This window comes from Candoia aspera, chromosome 3, assembly GCF_035149785.1.
Source record: "Candoia aspera isolate rCanAsp1 chromosome 3, rCanAsp1.hap2, whole genome shotgun sequence".
NCBI classification, from domain to species: Eukaryota; Metazoa; Chordata; class Lepidosauria; order Squamata; family Boidae; genus Candoia; species Candoia aspera.
The window spans coordinates 89,873,995-89,892,009 of NC_086155.1; the positions used below are offsets into that span (position 1 = coordinate 89,873,995).

General features: G+C 38.2%; 1 protein-coding gene across 1 annotated transcript in view; it reads right to left on the minus strand.

Moving 5' to 3' along the window:
* COL11A1 (collagen type XI alpha 1 chain) overlaps positions 1–18,015 on the minus strand; it is a 256,753-nt gene that overhangs the window by 72,753 nt on the left and 165,985 nt on the right. Inside the window, exons 37-42 of the mRNA XM_063299875.1 lie at positions 15,074–15,127; positions 11,380–11,487; positions 10,443–10,532; positions 9,963–10,016; positions 5,729–5,836; positions 632–739 (exon numbers count right to left, since the gene is read on the minus strand). Coding sequence (XP_063155945.1) covers positions 632–739; positions 5,729–5,836; positions 9,963–10,016; positions 10,443–10,532; positions 11,380–11,487; positions 15,074–15,127 — 522 coding nt within the window. The remainder of the gene's footprint in view (positions 1–631; positions 740–5,728; positions 5,837–9,962; positions 10,017–10,442; positions 10,533–11,379; positions 11,488–15,073; positions 15,128–18,015) is intronic.

Sequence of the window (18,015 nt, forward strand, 5' to 3'; positions counted from 1 at the left end):
GATGAGAAACCACTTATCTTGCAATTACGGTGGAAAGGTTGCAAATCTGTCTTCACTATGTTTCTTCTGCAGCAGGAGCTGAACCAACAGATAATTAGCTTAACTTCTTAACCACTCCCATTACATGGTGGCTATTCAGGGTTTTTAAAAATGCATGTTTCTTATGAAAACAGCAGGCCCAAAATGTTGTGACAACAGAGGAGTGTCTTGTATCTGCCCCCCCCCCACCGCCACCCAGTATATAGAAGGGGCTTGAAACATGATGTCTTAATAGTAATATAATTAAGCTTTCATCTATGTAACATGTCATGCTATTACTGAAAATTTGCCAGTGAATAAAAAGGTGGCTGCTAATGTATTGTTAACGTATTGGACAAGTTGCAGATAGAAGGTCTATCCAGCTGTGCTTCCTACTAGTCTTTGCAAAACAACTGAAAAGAATATTAATAAGGTAGAAATCCATAAAAAGAACAGCTGTCAGCTAATACATTTTGTAACCTAGATTAAGTATCCTCTTCCACTCAGCATTTCTCCAGTGCCTGGTTTGATGCAATCAGACTTTGGAAGGCACCAGGTCAAGGAAGCTGGTGTAGCAAACCTTTGGATAAATATAGAATGACAGTCAACTGACCTTGTCACCATCTTCTCCAGGAGAACCAGCTGGTCCTGCAGGGCCAGGAAGACCAACAGGCCCCTGTATTCCATCACGTCCAGCTGGTCCTTGAGGACCTTTTTCACCCTGTTTCCAAAAGCAAGGCATGGTTCATATTATAGTGGTAAATAACTAGTAGTGCTAAAAGGAGATTTATAAGATCTGAAGAGAAGCCAGAGTACTTAGCTCAGACATGTAAATTCTTACTTATATTGTTAAAATTATTTATTTATTTATCTATCAGATTTGTCACCGCCCATCTCCTCCCACCAGAGGGACTCTGGGCGGTTTTAATGTACTTACATGTAATTTAATGTTTTTTACGGTTAATTTCTAATCAGATATACTGAGCACTAACTGTACAACCTTGGTACTTCCTTTTTTATTATATTTCTGTATCAATATCTTTTTTGTTTTGCTTGTTTGTTTGCTCTTTTTTATGACTAATAAAGAAATTTTTAAAAAAGAAAAATGGTAGTGCAGTATATTGAATTAAAGGAAATACATCAACTAAGCATGTTAATATTCTGAAATGTCACAGTAGCCTGGTGAACAAGGGACTGAATGGAGCCCTGGTCAACAGCAGCCTTCCCAAGCTGACTTATTTTCAGACATTTCTAGCAATTAGAGTTTGTACCAAAATTCTTCTTTGTATCTGTTGTGAAATGTTAAATTTTTTTGATAATAGTGCTATGCTCCCTGGAATATATAAAGCAAACATGTTCTACCTAGTTTAATGTATTCATCAGTTTTAAGAGTAGAATCTAAATGGTCCCTTGGATTGTAATAATCTTCAGGACCTGGTGAAATTTGACAGTTTTCTGGGTGGATGAGAAATGCAGAATAGCCAATTCTTAATTTTTTTATTTATTTGATGTTGGAGAGAAGAATATCACAAAAATGTTTTAGTGCTGCTTCAAACAATCAGTAGGGTTTCTTTTTAAAGTTGAAGTATTACAGCCAACTTTTCTTTCAACAAAATCCTTGTGAATGGTGCAATGTTTTACAATTCTCTATTCAATCCTTCCAAGCATGAAGTAAAGGCAAAGGGTTTTAGAATAATGGAAAAATAAAACACCATGAACCACCTTGTCAGGATCAGTAACCCAACCCCTTGAAAATTAGCTTTAAAAAGCCAGCCTTATGAAGAATCCCTCTACTGTTTCAGAGGAGCATTCATTCCACAAAAGAGGGTGGAGGCAGACATTTAGCACTGCTCTAGCTGAAATCTTAATTTAAAAGATTTGAGAAATAAATGCATCTCAGGCGAGGGCCAAAATAGTGGGAGGTAAAGTATCCAGGAGAGTGTATTTGGAAAACAGGACACACACCTGAAAAGTCCTGTTGCCCATTCAACCACGGATTGTTTCTCTGAAGCTGGGAAACAACCAAAAAAGAGCTAACAATGAATGTCTTAAAGGGAGAATAAGAGCATGTAGGAGAAATTCCAATCTGGATGTATTTGGCAGATTCTATACTTGCACTTGCTTGATTGGCTATAATTGCCTAAGCTGAGTATGTGAGTAGCAAAGAACAGAATTTAAAATTGTGGACTGGTTGCAACAGAATTATTTCCAGGTTTCCTCAGCTTTGTTCTATAAGCCTTCCAAAAGTTTTTATCCATGGATTTATTTTAGCAAATTCAGCAACAGCATTCAGATTTTCCTTCCTTGTTCATTCAGTCATGATAAGGACTCATACATATAAATTACAGAATTCAGGATGTTATACTGCAAAATAGTTTAAGTTGCTCAGTAACCATTGTCTGCATTTCAGAATTTCAATACATCTTTATAGTATGTGCATTATAAATAATAGACCAGGAAACAGAAATGAGAATACAAATAATATAGCTTCTAAAGATTACAGACAGAAAGCAAAATGAAAATATATGAAATAAAAAACATCAACCAAACAAACCCTAAATACATTTTTTTTTCAATTTTATAGCTGATCAGATAAATGTTACCAAAATAAAGCAGTTAGTTCAATGTCAGCAAAGCAGGAAGGGGCATGAAATGGAGTATTCTGAAATAAAGCATAGCTGGCTGGAACACTGAACAGGAGCACTCTGCACTGCAACATATTGTGGCAGGATCCAGTTAAATGTACAAACACAGATAATGGATTCATTTCAGAATCAGTGAATTGCATTAAAGTCCCACTGAAATCAATGTGAACAATTAAACAGTACTAAGTAAAGTCATGTTAACTCCTATAGAAATCCCACTAAGTTTAGCTCTATTGATCTTATGAATTCCAAACCCTCTTCCTCCACTGTTGTTGGCCTAGTGGCTTCATCTCCTATAGCTCTTCAACATACTGAATTCAAATATCTGCAGGACAGTAGCCTCATGGTCCTGGCTCATGTGGAAACAAAAACATGAATATCCTCATGCACACTTACTCTTTTCCCTGCAGGCATTTATGCTCAATATGCAAATATCTCCAGCAAAAAGGTGGCACTGGATCACGACTGGAGACAAGCGTCTAGATTTCATTTCGTATAAACAAAAGTTTTGCTTAAATCCAATCTAAGTATATGTAATTGAATGCATATGCAATAAACGTTAAACTATCCTCATTCAGCCATGCTTTCTAAGGAATCTGAGATGCGAGGATGGGCATGGTCCTATCGTTTATCAGAATGAGGAAGTTATCCCAGGTAGCAGATGCTAGAAAAACAGGGGGACCAGCAGTACAAGCCATTCTTTTGTGACCCAGGTTGTTCATCTCTATTGAGGTACTGGGTTGGATGCACCATCTTCCTATCCTTTGCCCTTAAACCAGTCTTCCAGTATCAGAATAAATGCCAATCTGCTTCAACCATATGACACTGTCATGGCTAATTTCAAAGAAATCATGTTTTTAGCAACAAGATCTGCAACTGTTTGCAGCTCTGGCTCTTTTGCTTATTTTCAACAGAATGTAAAGGGATCTGTTCCCACCGTCAAGTAATTATTTGGGAGGAAATCATTTGTCGTCTTGTTAGTAAATATGGTAATAACTTATTGGGTTAAGTTTCATATGCTCTGTTTCTGGAGGGACTATAGTCTTTTCATACCTTCTGAAGAATGCATAAGGGTTCACACTGTGCTGGGAGATGTGGCTACACCTGCTGACCACATCTTTATGTCATCCTTGCATCGTGCCCAGCTCTTTGATTTCCAGTTGCCATGTTGAGTTGCCAGCTCAGAACTCAGGTTCAGAGGGACCATGGTATAGAATAAGGGGCAAGAAAGTGCATGTAGAGCCAGGCCGTTGGGCCCAATTCCATTCTCATACCCAATGACTCCTCACATATTCTTTGGTGCATAAGGATAGTTTGCCTTTCCTTATGTACTGAAATCCAAACTACTGCTCAGTCTCTGAACTGAGAGAACTGTTATAACAAAAAAAGTGTACTTGCTTCCCCAAAATAGCCATGTATAAACTTCCCCCTTTCCTCTGCATTTTTTTTTAATTTACAACACTATTGTCCTGATTACCAGGAAACACACTGAGACAATGACTTGGTCTCTAATATTTATTAGTAGTACTTAACAAGAATCCTAACAAACTGAGGAAGCGTGGGAAAACCCAGCCATATAAACCCCAAAGGTTAAGGCGGTCCCGATCTGTGTCTCTTTGAATGGCTGAACAGTTCCTCAGTGCTACGCATGCGCTTGACAGTCTGGGTGGGAGCCCCCTGCTCGCCATCCTTACTCATGACAACTATGCTGGTATTGAGTTCTCAGACAATGGTATGGAACTAAGGGAACTCTTGATGTAACAGTTGTGAAGGATAATTTCTTTCAATATTTCAAAATAACAGCTTATGAACATTCACAAATTCCTTCATAAATTGGATAGAGTAAAAAAAAATGATGTTTGAAATGAAAACCAATAGTAAGAATAAACAGAATTTGAAAGTTTGGATCTGACTCAACCAAGTTTGTGTACTGAACTAAGGTTATCACCTTTTTCAGGTATTCCTTTTAGGCTTCTCATTTTTAACAGTTATATAGCAGGAAGGTACAATATGGACTTCCCCATGATAGTGATATCTGGACCTACTGAATTTTTGACAAATGGACAGAGGCAAAAATGTCATGTGATTTGGCTTTTGGGGGGAGAGAACAAATGTATATCACAAAAGTGGAAGTTCCTTCATAAATGAGATTCAAATAGTTCAGAAGTTGTTTAAGTGGTAAGATCTGTATCAGAAAAGTAAACTTCATTGTAGTAGTTTTAGCACCAGTCAAATAAAGTCTCTTTCCACCCTCATGTATTGCAACAGAATTGTACACATTTTAAAAGCAGACTGACTCTTTTCCTAAGCTATTCTATAAAGTGGTTTTGATTCTCCTTAATTTCAAAATCTGATTGGCCTAAAGATGGATCTGCTTTTAGAGAATAACAAAGATCCTCTTGGTCTCAGAGAGCTTGCTTGATGAGCCCTAGCTAATATTTTTTACTTATGGGATATACTGGAATTTTCTGTAAGAAGTAAAAAGAATAGCATTACGTAGTGTTTTAGTATGTAAGGCACAATTTTTAAAGTTATAATTAAGCATTCATTTATCTCGATGACACTGAATTTGTAACATAAGATTCACATGAAGCATCTGTTATGCTGAATTCTAAGAGTCTTTTCATCTATCAATATACATTTTCACTTACAAACTACACCTAATAAAAAGACAGTATGCAGTAGGAATAACTGTAATGGAACCTGATAAGAAAGGAAAAAATAAATGGGTACATTAATATAGAACAGGGCACTAAGTTTTAAACAAACCTACATTTTAACAAAATATTTTATAATCAAACACAGCCATTATGGTGTTCATAATTATCTGCTCTGCTTAACCTCTTTCCCTAGGTTTTAAGAGTCTGATAAAGTGTACCAAAATGTCATAGAGTTTAATTAAATTTTTGCAGAACTCTGTTGTAAATATGGTAGAAAAGGAATATGCCTGGCACATATGCAATAGAAAAGTACTGGAGTGTGAAGAACTAACATTAGCAAATATGAAAAGTAATAAGTTTTGTAATATAATAGTCTTAACATGTGCTGTCTTCAGAATTACTCACCGGAGCTCCCTTTTCTCCTGCAGGACCCGGGGGACCCTGAGGGCCAGGACGTCCTGGTAAACCAATTGGGCCTGCTGTACCTGCTGGGCCACGTTCACCAGGGGAACCCTAATATGTAAAGAAGAATTAACAGTTTATTTCAGGACTGATATGCTAATCAATCAATCAATCCTGGAAAGTACCTAAATTTTCAGCACTTCTGTAGTATAAGATAGAAGGAGCTGTCTTTCATGGAATCACACTTCTGAACCATGCAGCTTAGTACTACCTTTTCTGATTGCCAAAGGTTCTTTGAGATCAAGGGCTTTCTTAAGCTTCTGACCTGACATCCTGCTAAACTGGAACTTATCTGGAATAACTGGCATAGAATGGAATTATGTGAAGGTATTTATTTGTGACAGTAGCACTTTGCATTTTAAGAAATGTTGGCAGTCAAAAACAAAATGATACCATATAGTAAAAAAAATAAAGAAATACATACACCACAGATATGACAATGAAAATCTGTATCTTCTGAACATATTTTCTTTTAAAAAAAAACTTCTGGGAAGTAAACATTCTTGTCATGAAAAGCCACTGCATCCTGGGACTGATTCATATGGTTCAAGGAACAGTTCTATTAGAATTTATCAGGCAGTGAATGGATGGAATATCTTAGTATTACTTTCTACTTCCTACTCAGGAACAGCCACATCTGCCACTCAGGATTATGTTCCTGCAGCAGATGACACTCACATATTACAAAACTATGGAAGAATTCTGAAAGTATTTCGTAGAATATAGGTGCACTAAAAAGAAGTCTACCAGACCTCTGCAAAGAATATACTAGAATTCTAGAATTACGAATACTTGACCTTCTTGATATCTGAATGCATTGATATTGATATCTCCAGAGCCAGTTATCATAATGAATGGGCAGCCCCCATTAGCTCTAGAATCTGCTGCAGGCAGGCAAAGCAGGCAAACCTCCCACTGCCCCAATTCATTTTCCAGACACCCTACAATAAATAATATTTGTTTTCTGATTTGTTTTCTTTGACATAGCTGACTACATGCTTAGAATGCCCAAATCAGAAACAAAACAACAAAGAACAAGGACCAATCTTAAATATTAACTTGGCACAATTCAAAAGCATATAAAAATATTAATATTGCTTTGTTTTGATTAGGACTCCCAGAGAGTGAGAATTAAATTTCATAGCAATTACATCCTTAGCCCATAGAGGTTAGCTATTACGTTTTTTAGCTATTCTGTTTTTGGTGGAAAATGTGTATATGCTTAAGACTTCAAAATCTGCAGAAGATGTCCTGAAATTGGGGGGGGGGGGAATGAGGTTTTGGGCTTATAGCCTGATCTTTCTTCTGCACGCTTCAATAATGTTCTGAGAGTCTGCTAATACAGACTCTCAAAAGCATAGTGTATATCAATGTTTCTTGCAGTGTGGTCCAAGGACCCCTGGGGTCCCCTAAGACCCTCTCAGGCATCTGCAAAATCAAAAATATTTGCCAGATTTTGAAGATATTTGCAAAAATTTAAAACAATGCCACTCTTCTCATTATAAGTTTTTATTTGTTAAAAAGAATGCAGGGTTTTTTTCCTGAAAATTATTTTATTTATGTTAATATTTAATGGGTTTAATGTTATTCTTACATGATTCAATAAATAAATATTTTACAAACATGTCAATTTTAATTTTTAATATGGTAAATATCAATAAATATAACCCAGGAAAACAAAAGCTCTTTTGGGGTCCTCCAATAGTTTTAAAAGTGAGAAGTAGCAAAAGGTTTATGAAACATTGGTCTATATTAAGGAACAGTTATGCATATCCATGCACATATATGTTATATTTATAACTGTCTCCATGTGTTTCCCTGTATGTACATGCAACTGTATGAAATCACATATATATAGGGACATACAACTATGCTAACTCACATGCATATTAAAAGTGATATAATCTAGCCTGGGTTGAATCATATGATTCTGTTGTCACCCAACAATCAGCAGAATATGGACTGGTAGAAAGCAGGGAATTTCTACTGCTGTTATAAGGAAAGATATCCTCAGGATTTAACCAGCCCTTCTCTTCACTTCTGAGATAATTCCCCATGTGGGAATGAACAGCAACTGGAAAAGTAGGTCCCTTTGCTGATACCACCCCTTAGTTACAACTGGTTTCTCACTCCCACCCCGGCCCTCTGGGGGAACCAGGGGAGGATTGAAGGGGAAATCCTCAGCCCACCTGGGTCTAGCTAACTACAGAAAGGAAAAATAAACAAAAAGTTTTGGACAGTCTGTAGCTCAGCCAAGCTGAGGCAGGTGCTAGAAGGTCTCCAGTCAACTCCAAGATTTTTTTAAAAATCAACTTTATTAAAGGTACCCCGCAAAAAGAGAAGGTCCTACATGCCTAACACATAGTTAAAAAGACATAAAATGCAAAAGAAAAAGTTAATGCAGTTCTAACTGCAGTCAAGTAATGCAATTTCCAGCCTTGCCTGAGGTCACCCCTCCTCCAGGATTCCAGCCAACTCTCTCACCAAAAGACCCCAAAACTCTTCCCCCCTCCCAAAACCTGACAGAACCTCCTTCTTCTCCTCTATTGGCTCTCAGAGGTCAGATGACTCCCTCTGGGCACCCAAGACTGGCTTAAGACCAGCTGCTCCCCACTACAACTGCACTTACATGAAGTGGTTTTCATACCAAACTTCCATCCTCTGGAACCAAAGTAAGCTATGTATAGATTAAAAGACTGAGTTTTGAGTAGGCAAAATGGAATCCCCATGCATCACATCCTGTAACAGACAGCAGTGATGGAAGGACCAGCTGACCACCACTGTTTTGATAAAGAATAGATATAGGCAGCGGTGTGCCGATAAATGTATAACTGGCCTCCGCACTGATGGCTGCCAAACAGCTGATCGGTGCACTAGGCATCAGGGCTCAGCTCCCCTCTCAAACAGCTTGCAAAATTCCTCAAAATTTAATAGGCTCTTGTAAGCTGGGAGGAGCCACCTCCTGCACACTACTAAGTATAAGACTTCTTTCAATGGTTGAAACTGCTAATCTGGAAAACCATTCCATGTTTGAGAATAATGATGCTACTGCCTGTAAAAATGTATTAGCTTTGAGTCCCAATCCTGGCAACACAGCTCAGAAGGAATCTGACTTTGGTCAGAGAGTCTTGTAGTGCTAACTAAACAAAAAGAGATGCAAAGCTCACATATGTCAGGCACAGCACTGACAATCATGCCATTCTTTCAGCATACAGTGCCAGGATGGGAATATTCTCCAGGAGCAGCCATGTGATGTAAGTCCTTCAGAGTTCTACATAAATAACTTGGCTTTCAACTCAAAAACACCCATAGACAAATTTATTCTCAGAGATTTTCGTATATAATTGAAGGGTTCAGTGCATGTGACTTTAAATAAAATGAACAACCTTAAACTGGCCAATTTTGTATAGAAGAAAAGACAGCTGCAGATATTTCACCTGAAATATATTTGGATAGTACCCCCACACTGGTTTCCTGAGGAAAATCTCTGCTTGCCCCTCCCAGCTGCCATTTGTCTAGCAAAAGGCAGTCTGTGGTAAACAACATCTGCAGGTGTAAATTACAGGAGCGGGGAGGATATGATTTCTGACAGGAATTGACACAGATCCATGATCTGGAAGTGTGCAGCGTGGTCTGGATCAGGACACCTCAGCTGCTTTTTCTTTAGAACAAAAATGGGCAGTGTAAGCGGTGCCTTTTGAAACACAAATAACCTAATTTGTAATTTGGCCCTAATATGCATATATTTTGGTAGCAAAAGAATACAGGAAAGAATTTCCTATCTGTCTTTTTAATAGACTTTATAAACCATGCTTTTCAATTTCCTGCCACTAGAGGCAGATTTTTTTTTTTTTGGCCTTGAAATATCTAATGAACAAGGAAAGGCAATTTCCCCCCTGCAGCTAACAGCAGGTTTGAGAGAGGCCAACACATTTAAGTTTAGAGTTTCTTCTTTTTTATGGACTCGTTAGTTCCTGTAATTACTAGGAAACTGCTATTGACAGATCTGAATGATACACATTATACATTTGTATAGTCTTTACAAGAGTGTGCATACACACACACACACACACACACACACACACACACACACAGCAGCATGAAAGAAATAAAAAGAAATGTTGTTTGTGTACACACACACACACACACAGATAAACTGCAGGTTAATCCTACTTACAATTGGACCAGGTGGACCTTGGGGACCTTCACCTCCTTTCAGACCTGCTGAACCCTACCAAAGTCATAAGAATTATTATTATTACTATTATTGAAGATAAATACCACAAGGCATTTCAACACAAATTTTAAAACTTTGTTCTATAAATCTTAATTCTTTATGGGCTGAGAGCAAAAATAAATAAATAAATAAACACATCTTTTTTTAAGCCAATGCTTTTATTAATATTCAGCTTAATGAATGGTTTCATATTGCCTACCTCCTGACAATCACTTAATTGCTAATTAATCCTATAAATGTTAAACAGAGAATGTTTTATTGCAGTGTTCAAGAGAGGGATGATCAGTTTTGTGGGCCTGGAAATCTGGGCCTTCCTTGACTAATGTACTTAAGGAACAGAGACCACCAAATCAAATCACCATATCATCAATGTTCCTTCCCATCTTGGTGGTTAACTCATTATGGTCCTTTTGACTTTACCTGAGCTCCTGGCAGGCCTCTTTCTCCTGGGAAACCACGCAGCCCTGGTGGCCCATCTTTCCCAGAAATGCCTTGAGGACCAGGATCACCCTAGGAAAACGGAAAATAATTTTTGCTAAAATTTGGCCATTAAAGCCCAGTTTTCAAAACAGAAACAGGCAGTTCACCTATGAATCATCATATACCTTGCATTATAATTGCAATTCTAATAAAGAGTATTTACTTATAGGTAAGTTCTGAAAATTATGTCAATAGTAAACAGAATGTGTGATATTTTTAAACATGCTTCTGAATCAGGAATGTGTCTTTTATATGTAAATATCCCCTTTATTAGCTTGATCTCATGTCAGTTTTATCACAAAGCTAGTTACATGGAAGCTACTATGCCATACATGTTCCAGTTTGTATTAAAGCATGGTGAATCTGTATTTTTAAATGCAGCACTTCAAAATCCAAAGCATTAAGCTTCGCCCTTGCAAGTTTGTACCTTCAGACAAAATTATAGCATAATTAATTACATGGCAACCAAACAATTATCTAGTCTTTCCATTTAAAACCTTTGGTCGGTTAAAGTTCACAAGCTTGTTACTTTTGAATTTTTGAGACTTTTATAATTTAGACCTTCCATCTTGTTAAATTAAGAAAGAATTGTATATTATGGCAACTGATACTTCACTTGTGCCAAAAAGTTATCCAATTTGTGTAGCAGCAGTCCTACAATGATCTTTGTAGTTGTCTACTGAAAAAAAAATGTGTGGGATCACAAAGTTGGAAAGGATTATGGCAGCTATTTACTTCAATTCACTGTTCAGTACAGAAATTGCAAGGCAAGAATGCAGTTACAAATTCCAGACAGATGACTCGATGGCTAAGTACTAAATGCATTCCATGAGCCACACTATAAACTTTCATGTGTTTATGAATAGTGAACACATACCTTAGCACCTTCTTTCCCTGCAGCACCAGGAAGACCCTGTTCACCTGGTGGCCCTGGAGGGCCAGGGTGACCTCTTTCACCAATTGGACCAGTCTCCCCAGTAGGACCCTAAATCCAAAAGCATGGCATTCATTATTCCATTCTATAACACTATTCCTCACTTTAAAATAAAAAGCGTTTAATTAACTCCCAAGTTGAAATAGTTGTTGAATTATTTGAGCATTAAAATCTTCCAATATAATTGTACTAGGATAGAATACTACTTTCCCCTCCTCCACCAGGATAAGAAATGGCTTGATATACACAGGATCAGGCAACAAAGAGTAGGAAAGGGAGACATATGGAGTCAGCTTTCTCTCTACCGCTTCCTTATGCTTACTAGTTATTTATAGTTTAAAAAGCTCCTCTTCTCAAGGGCTGACACTGCTGAACTGCAAAAAAGTGAAGGGAGATAGGTCTGCTTGACTAGTTTAATCCTCACTCCCACTCCTTTCCCACCCCACTATCAAGGCTGTGCCGCTCTTCATGAAGCTGTGAGTAGTCTACTAGGTACATATGCCCTTCTGTGCACACAGTGTGAGTGTAGCTTGCTGGAACTGGCTAATAGAATATTGTTGTTAGTTTAGCAAAATAGCAGCTATGTACAGATGGAGTTAAGAGTATAATTCCCATCAACTCTGAACACTGGCTATACTTATTTGGGATCATTAGATGCCCATTCTAACTGTAGATGTAAAGGAGTTAATGCACATGGATATACTGCTTAAATTGTCTTGGGGAAAATGGGAAGTGTAGTCTAAGTACTCAAGTGGACACCGGGGCCAGAGATGGACTCCATCAGGTGCCACGGCCTTATTAATGGCCCTCACTTATTGTAGATAGGTTTCCCAAATTTAAACTCGTTCATAGGTATGAGTTAGAAAAATAAGAGCTAAGAACTACCTGTTCTAAAGCATACTAAGCAGTCTTTTTATTTGTAGGAAAACCATTCAAAGGAAAGTTCAAAGGAAATTGAACATAGTGCTTTGCCACATGAATTTTAATTACTGTTATTTAAAGATAAACATTAAGCAGCCATCAGAAATATCAACACAGAATAATAATACAAGTTGTTGGCTTTTTAAAAAAAAACAATGACACAAGTTTATGCCCAAACCCCTTGTAAACATGGATGTGTATAGTGGAATTCAGTTCATAGATTGCTTCCAGTGACAGCAGGCACCATGCTTAAAGAGCATGAAAAGAAAATGAAGTTTTACATGGAAAACAAATGTAAGGAATATTCAGTGATATTGGGCATATAACTGAGTTGAAATTTCATTTATCTTTATGAAGACAAACAGCATGATCATACACTGCAGACTAAACAAAGCTTGGTCAATAAAAGAAGCAAGGGGAAAAAAAGATGATTCAGATAAAATTTACACTCAATAAGTTGCCTGCTGTTTCACTTCAATGAAGGGTTGGGAAAAAAAACAAAACCATATGATGTTTCACTGTTTCTCCTGTATTTAAACTGCTTCTGTCATTAAAAATGGAGCAGAAAAAACAGTGGAAAAGTCTGACTTCTAAAGCAGTGTTTTCCACCCTGGAACCTCTCAGATGTTCTGGAAGAACAATTCCCAGAAATCTGGAGGGCCCCAGCCATGACTATTCCAGGAGTTATAGCCCTAATACATTTGAAGGACACCAGATTGGGAAGGCTATTTTAAAGGATAAAATGGCCGGTATAATCATGTTTCTGGTTTAGTCATACTTTCTAATCCTTAGCAATATCCTAAATTCAAAACGCAAATAACCTCCTGCCAATCTTCATTCTTTAGAAGCTCAGTTTGTGGAGATCCCCACTCATTCTAGAATACTTTCACTGACACTACTGGGCTTTTCATCGGTTTATTGATTTTACTAATTTCAAGCTCCACTGAAATTAGCTAACTTTTTTTTAAAAAATGCTTAAGTTGAAGATTCTAATTTTATTCTGGCAGAGGACTATCATATTGGTTGACTGCTTACTATAAAGCAAAGCTGTGCACTTCACACACAAAACCATTCTGGATAACAACTACTAAGTCTCTGAATTTGGTAAGTCTGTTTCCAGTTTATCTAATCTGAGCTTGACTTGCAGAGTTCAACTCTTTCCCCTTCATGACTCCAAAATTCTCCTAAGTATTTTACTTCCAGTGAAATCCAGTGACTTTACTTTCAGGCATTGTGGGAAAAAGGTCTTTACTGCTGTTAATTCACACCAGAAATGAATTAAGAGTATTTTGATGTATTTTATTTTAAATGTTTATTTAAGATGTCTGATTAGGGCTGTGCTAAGCTGCACAAAGAGTTATTTAATAAAGTTAGTGTGGCTTCTTCAGAGGGTGTCATTGACTTTTGGCATATGTCTGTGCATTCACAGCTGCTTTGCTTCACTGTGCTTGTAGTGGATGCACAGTGGATATTACCATGCATATACACATTCAGCTATTTGGAGACAGCTCTTAAGTACAGGTAGTCCTCGCTTACTGACCATAATAGGGACCGGCAACTCCATTGCTAAGCAGCATGGTCATTAAGCATGATGTCATGTGACCATGCCAATTTACGACATCAGTTCCGGCTGTGGTCGTTAAGCAGATCACTGAAGGTCATTAAGCGTGATGTCATGTGACTGACTTGCAACTTCCTGCTGGTTTCCCCACTGACATTGCTTGTCAGAAGCCGGCTGAGCCCCCACGTTCCCTGCCCCACCCTCACCCACCAGGAAGCAGCCACCCCAAACCTCGCTGCGCTCACACTGTGCTGCTCCAGCCACCTGTGCAGCCCCGCATGCCCTCCCCCAGCCGGCAGCAGCCAATTACCTGCCTGCTGGCCTGCTTGTGAGCCGCCTTGGACTTGCAACTTTGGGTGTGGGAAGGGATTGCAGGGATTGCCATCGCTAAGCGATGCGGTCGTGCTTTACAACCGCATCACTCAGCAATGGAAATTCCAGTCCCAATTGCTGTCATAACTCAGGGACTACCTGTAGCAGCTTCATTTTGGAGATACTGTACTTCGTACAATTAGACTTGAGAATTCCAAGGCTAAAGATAGATCTTCTCTATGGCAATGGGACAAACAAGCAAATACTGATCACTCAGGAAAACATGTAATCAACTGGTCTGACACAAATGGCAAATTGGTGCAATACTGTGAGAACTTTTATAGGGTTTTGTGACCATACTGTTAGGCTACACATTGGACTACCATGACGGAGCTTGTTGGGTAACAAATATGGCCAAACCAATGTTTCCTCTAAAGCTTACAAAGGAAATGTAGTAGAATAGTTAAAGTACGGGCTCGGGCAAGGTTCTCCAAAGTGATCAGTATCAGCCCCCAAGGATTGATGGGACTATCCATTATTGTTGCTATTATTATTCATAGTACTATTAGCTAAAGTAGTATTTATTAAATTATTTTTATATAATAAATGTTTGGGGATCGATGAACAATCTGAAACTTCATAAAGGGGTTGATGAGCTGGAGAGTTTGGGGACCCCTGGGCTAGGGAGACCTAGGTTCAAGTTCCCACTCAACTGTGAGCTCACTTTTTCTCAGCCCAGCTTTTCTCAGAAGGTCACTGCAGGGAGACCTCAGTGTGAGCTCTCTGAGAAAAAAATGGGTTACAAGCTCAATCAATGATCAAGTTTAGACAACAACATAGTACCTGAGGTCCAACAACACCACCAGGGCCAGGTGGGCCTGTTTTCCCTTGGAAACCCTACAAAACAAAACACACACCAGTTACGCATACTTATGAACATTTCAGATCAGTATTAAAGAGATGACAGGAAAGAAGGGCCAGGGGATTTGCGTTTTCTGAGCATAAAGATTGCTATTTCAATCACTGCCGCACATCTTTAAATGTAAAATATTGAAGACTCTTTCAAAGAGCTATCATTTCCAATCATTCTGAGTGCAGCTCCTCCAGTGGCACGGTTCAAAGGAGCAGATACTTTTCATAGACCGGATACTTTTTGAGAAAATGATCACTGCAGATACATAAATGACAGTGCTTCAGTTCGGCTCAAGTGAATGTGTTCAAAAGCAGTCAGGCCAGTACAGCTACACGGAATATTTAAGTGTTTAAAAAAATACTGTAGTAAAGCAACAGTCATTTACTCCTCCCCAGGGGGCACTTGTGCACACAGCATAAATGTCTGTAAGAAGTAGCTTCAGTATGTACGCCTGTAAGGGGTGAGGCTTTTACACCAATAGAACAAGCTGCAGTTTGTACAGGAGCTTCCCTGTGTATAGGCCCTCTCTCCATATGATGTATCGCTAGACACTGGGGGAAGAAACCACTTATTTCATACAACATCTGTATAGCTGTGCTCTACTCTGTAAATGCCTGAAAATTTATATGCTTAAATTCAGCCCACGAAAGGCAAATGATTACCTAAAGCAGTGTTTCTTAAAGTGTAGTCCGAGGACCCTTGGGGGTCCCCCAAGACCCTCTCAGGGCTCAAAAAAAAAAAAATGCCAGATATTGAAGATATTTGCAAAAATTTTAAACACACTTAAAAAAAAAAACTATGAAAAGGGAATCAGTCAATCAATCAATCAATGGTCATTCCAGGAAATCCCAGAAGGGAGAGGCCTTTTTGCAGTCAACCTCTCCTTCAACTATACCAGAATTTTTAAAGATGAAATCTTTTCCACTATGAGCATTTTTAAAGAACCAAATGAAAACCTCACTTCACCAAATCCAGTCTTATAAATATGTCTTCAGATGTATAAAAATAAATAAATAAATAAGTAAATCCATGGGGCCAGGGATGGGGGGAAGGGAGAGAATGAAAACTGCCTTGCCAAATTGTATAATGGAAAAAAGTGGATTTCTGAAAAGCTGCAAATCCCTACTTGAAATCTTCATTGATTTTGTTTAAAAAAGAAGAGGTAAGTGTGAAAACGAAGGAAGAGAGGCCAGTATGTATTTATGTTGCCTTTTGTAAAGCAGGCTAACAACTCTGATAAATATTTTCTGTATGAATAGATAGCGTTGCGTGAAATTTCCTTGAAGAAAATTTCACACTTCGCATTAAAACTCCTTCCAATATGTCTCAGAATGCTTCAGATCAATGTAGGAGCTTCCAAATTTGCCTTGAATGTTTGCTTCAGGCAAAATCCAGGAGGAGCTATAATTCTGAGAGTCTTGATGCAAATACTACTGGAAGTGCCACAGAAAGATGGATGTTTTCTTACAGCAGTGTGGTAAATCAACCATTTAAAGAAAGAGATCAACAATGACAAAGAATGATAGATGATTTTTTTTTAAAAAGGGGGGGCATGAAAAGGTTTCTTAAAGCATTTTCTTCTAATGACAAATCTAGTGTCTTGATAATTGTTTTATATATGGATTTGCAAATAACTGAACTATTCAGCTCAGATTATGAATCCTATGAACTGGCAATTTGCCTGCAATTTGTTCTGGGTCTGCATAAAGCTTTTGCTTTAGCTGACCTGTTTGGCTACATTTTGGGGTAGAAGAAGGAATTTGGCAGCAGGCAACTGTTGTAGACAAACCTCTACTGTTAACAGAAAGGTGCAAAGGGACAGGATCAACGTGCTGTTTCCAGTAGAATAGCATTAAGCACGATAGCACATACTGTACATTCCCAACCCTTACTACATTTGCAGTGGAAAGGTGAGAATACTACAGGGGGAAAAAAAAAGAAACAATAGGTAAAGAAGGAATTAAGTATACTGTGCTCAATCTGTTAATTTTTTTCAGTGGTGATGACAGATGTTTCTTTCACGTTCATGGTGTTCTACCACATCTGTTGCCAAACATCTAATTCTGTCTCAGAATGAAAGAATGTGATATCGAGTGAATTTTCCCTTGGTATTTCAAGGAAAGGGATCTGTACAGTAGTGGCAAAATAGTTTTAAATTGACCAGCAGTATCTATCGCAAGCTGCAGTGTCAGAATGACAATACATGCACAGTGACATCACTACACAAATAGCACCATTTTGTACCTGCACCCCTGTATCTGATGCAAGTACGTAAGTCACAACATTTGTGTGGTGACATCTTCTGATTGCCTCTTTTGCTCTTCCTTACCCCCTTCGATGCTTATGAGACAGATACAGATGGGAACTCCTTGTACTTACGAGGGTTACTGCGTTTTTAGAATCCTAAGAATGAAGTTACAGAAGAGGTCTGACACAGCCTTTCATAATCTTGTACTCTCCAGGTACATTCAGGCTGGGGATAGGGGTGAGCATTTTTTTTTCAAACACAGGACCACATTTGGCCTTTGAATGGGATGCCAGGGGCCACACTCTAAAACCTACACTTGATTTAATTTAATTCAGATTTAAATTAAGTTAATACAGTTTGTATTATTATTTCCCTTTGTTACATTTTTAGTCCAACAGCACTGAAGCTCTAGGGGCCACACTGTACTTTTGAGCTACAGAACGTAGTTTCCTGAAACTGCTTCCCTGTGCATGATGGCAGTTGTTTTGTACTTTTGAAGGAGGGTGATTTTGAAGTTTTAAAATACTTTTTATAAATTTTGTTTTCAAGATGTGGATTGTACTCCCTTGGTATGAATTATGGATCCATTCATCCATCTAGCAATACACAAATATGCATCCCTGA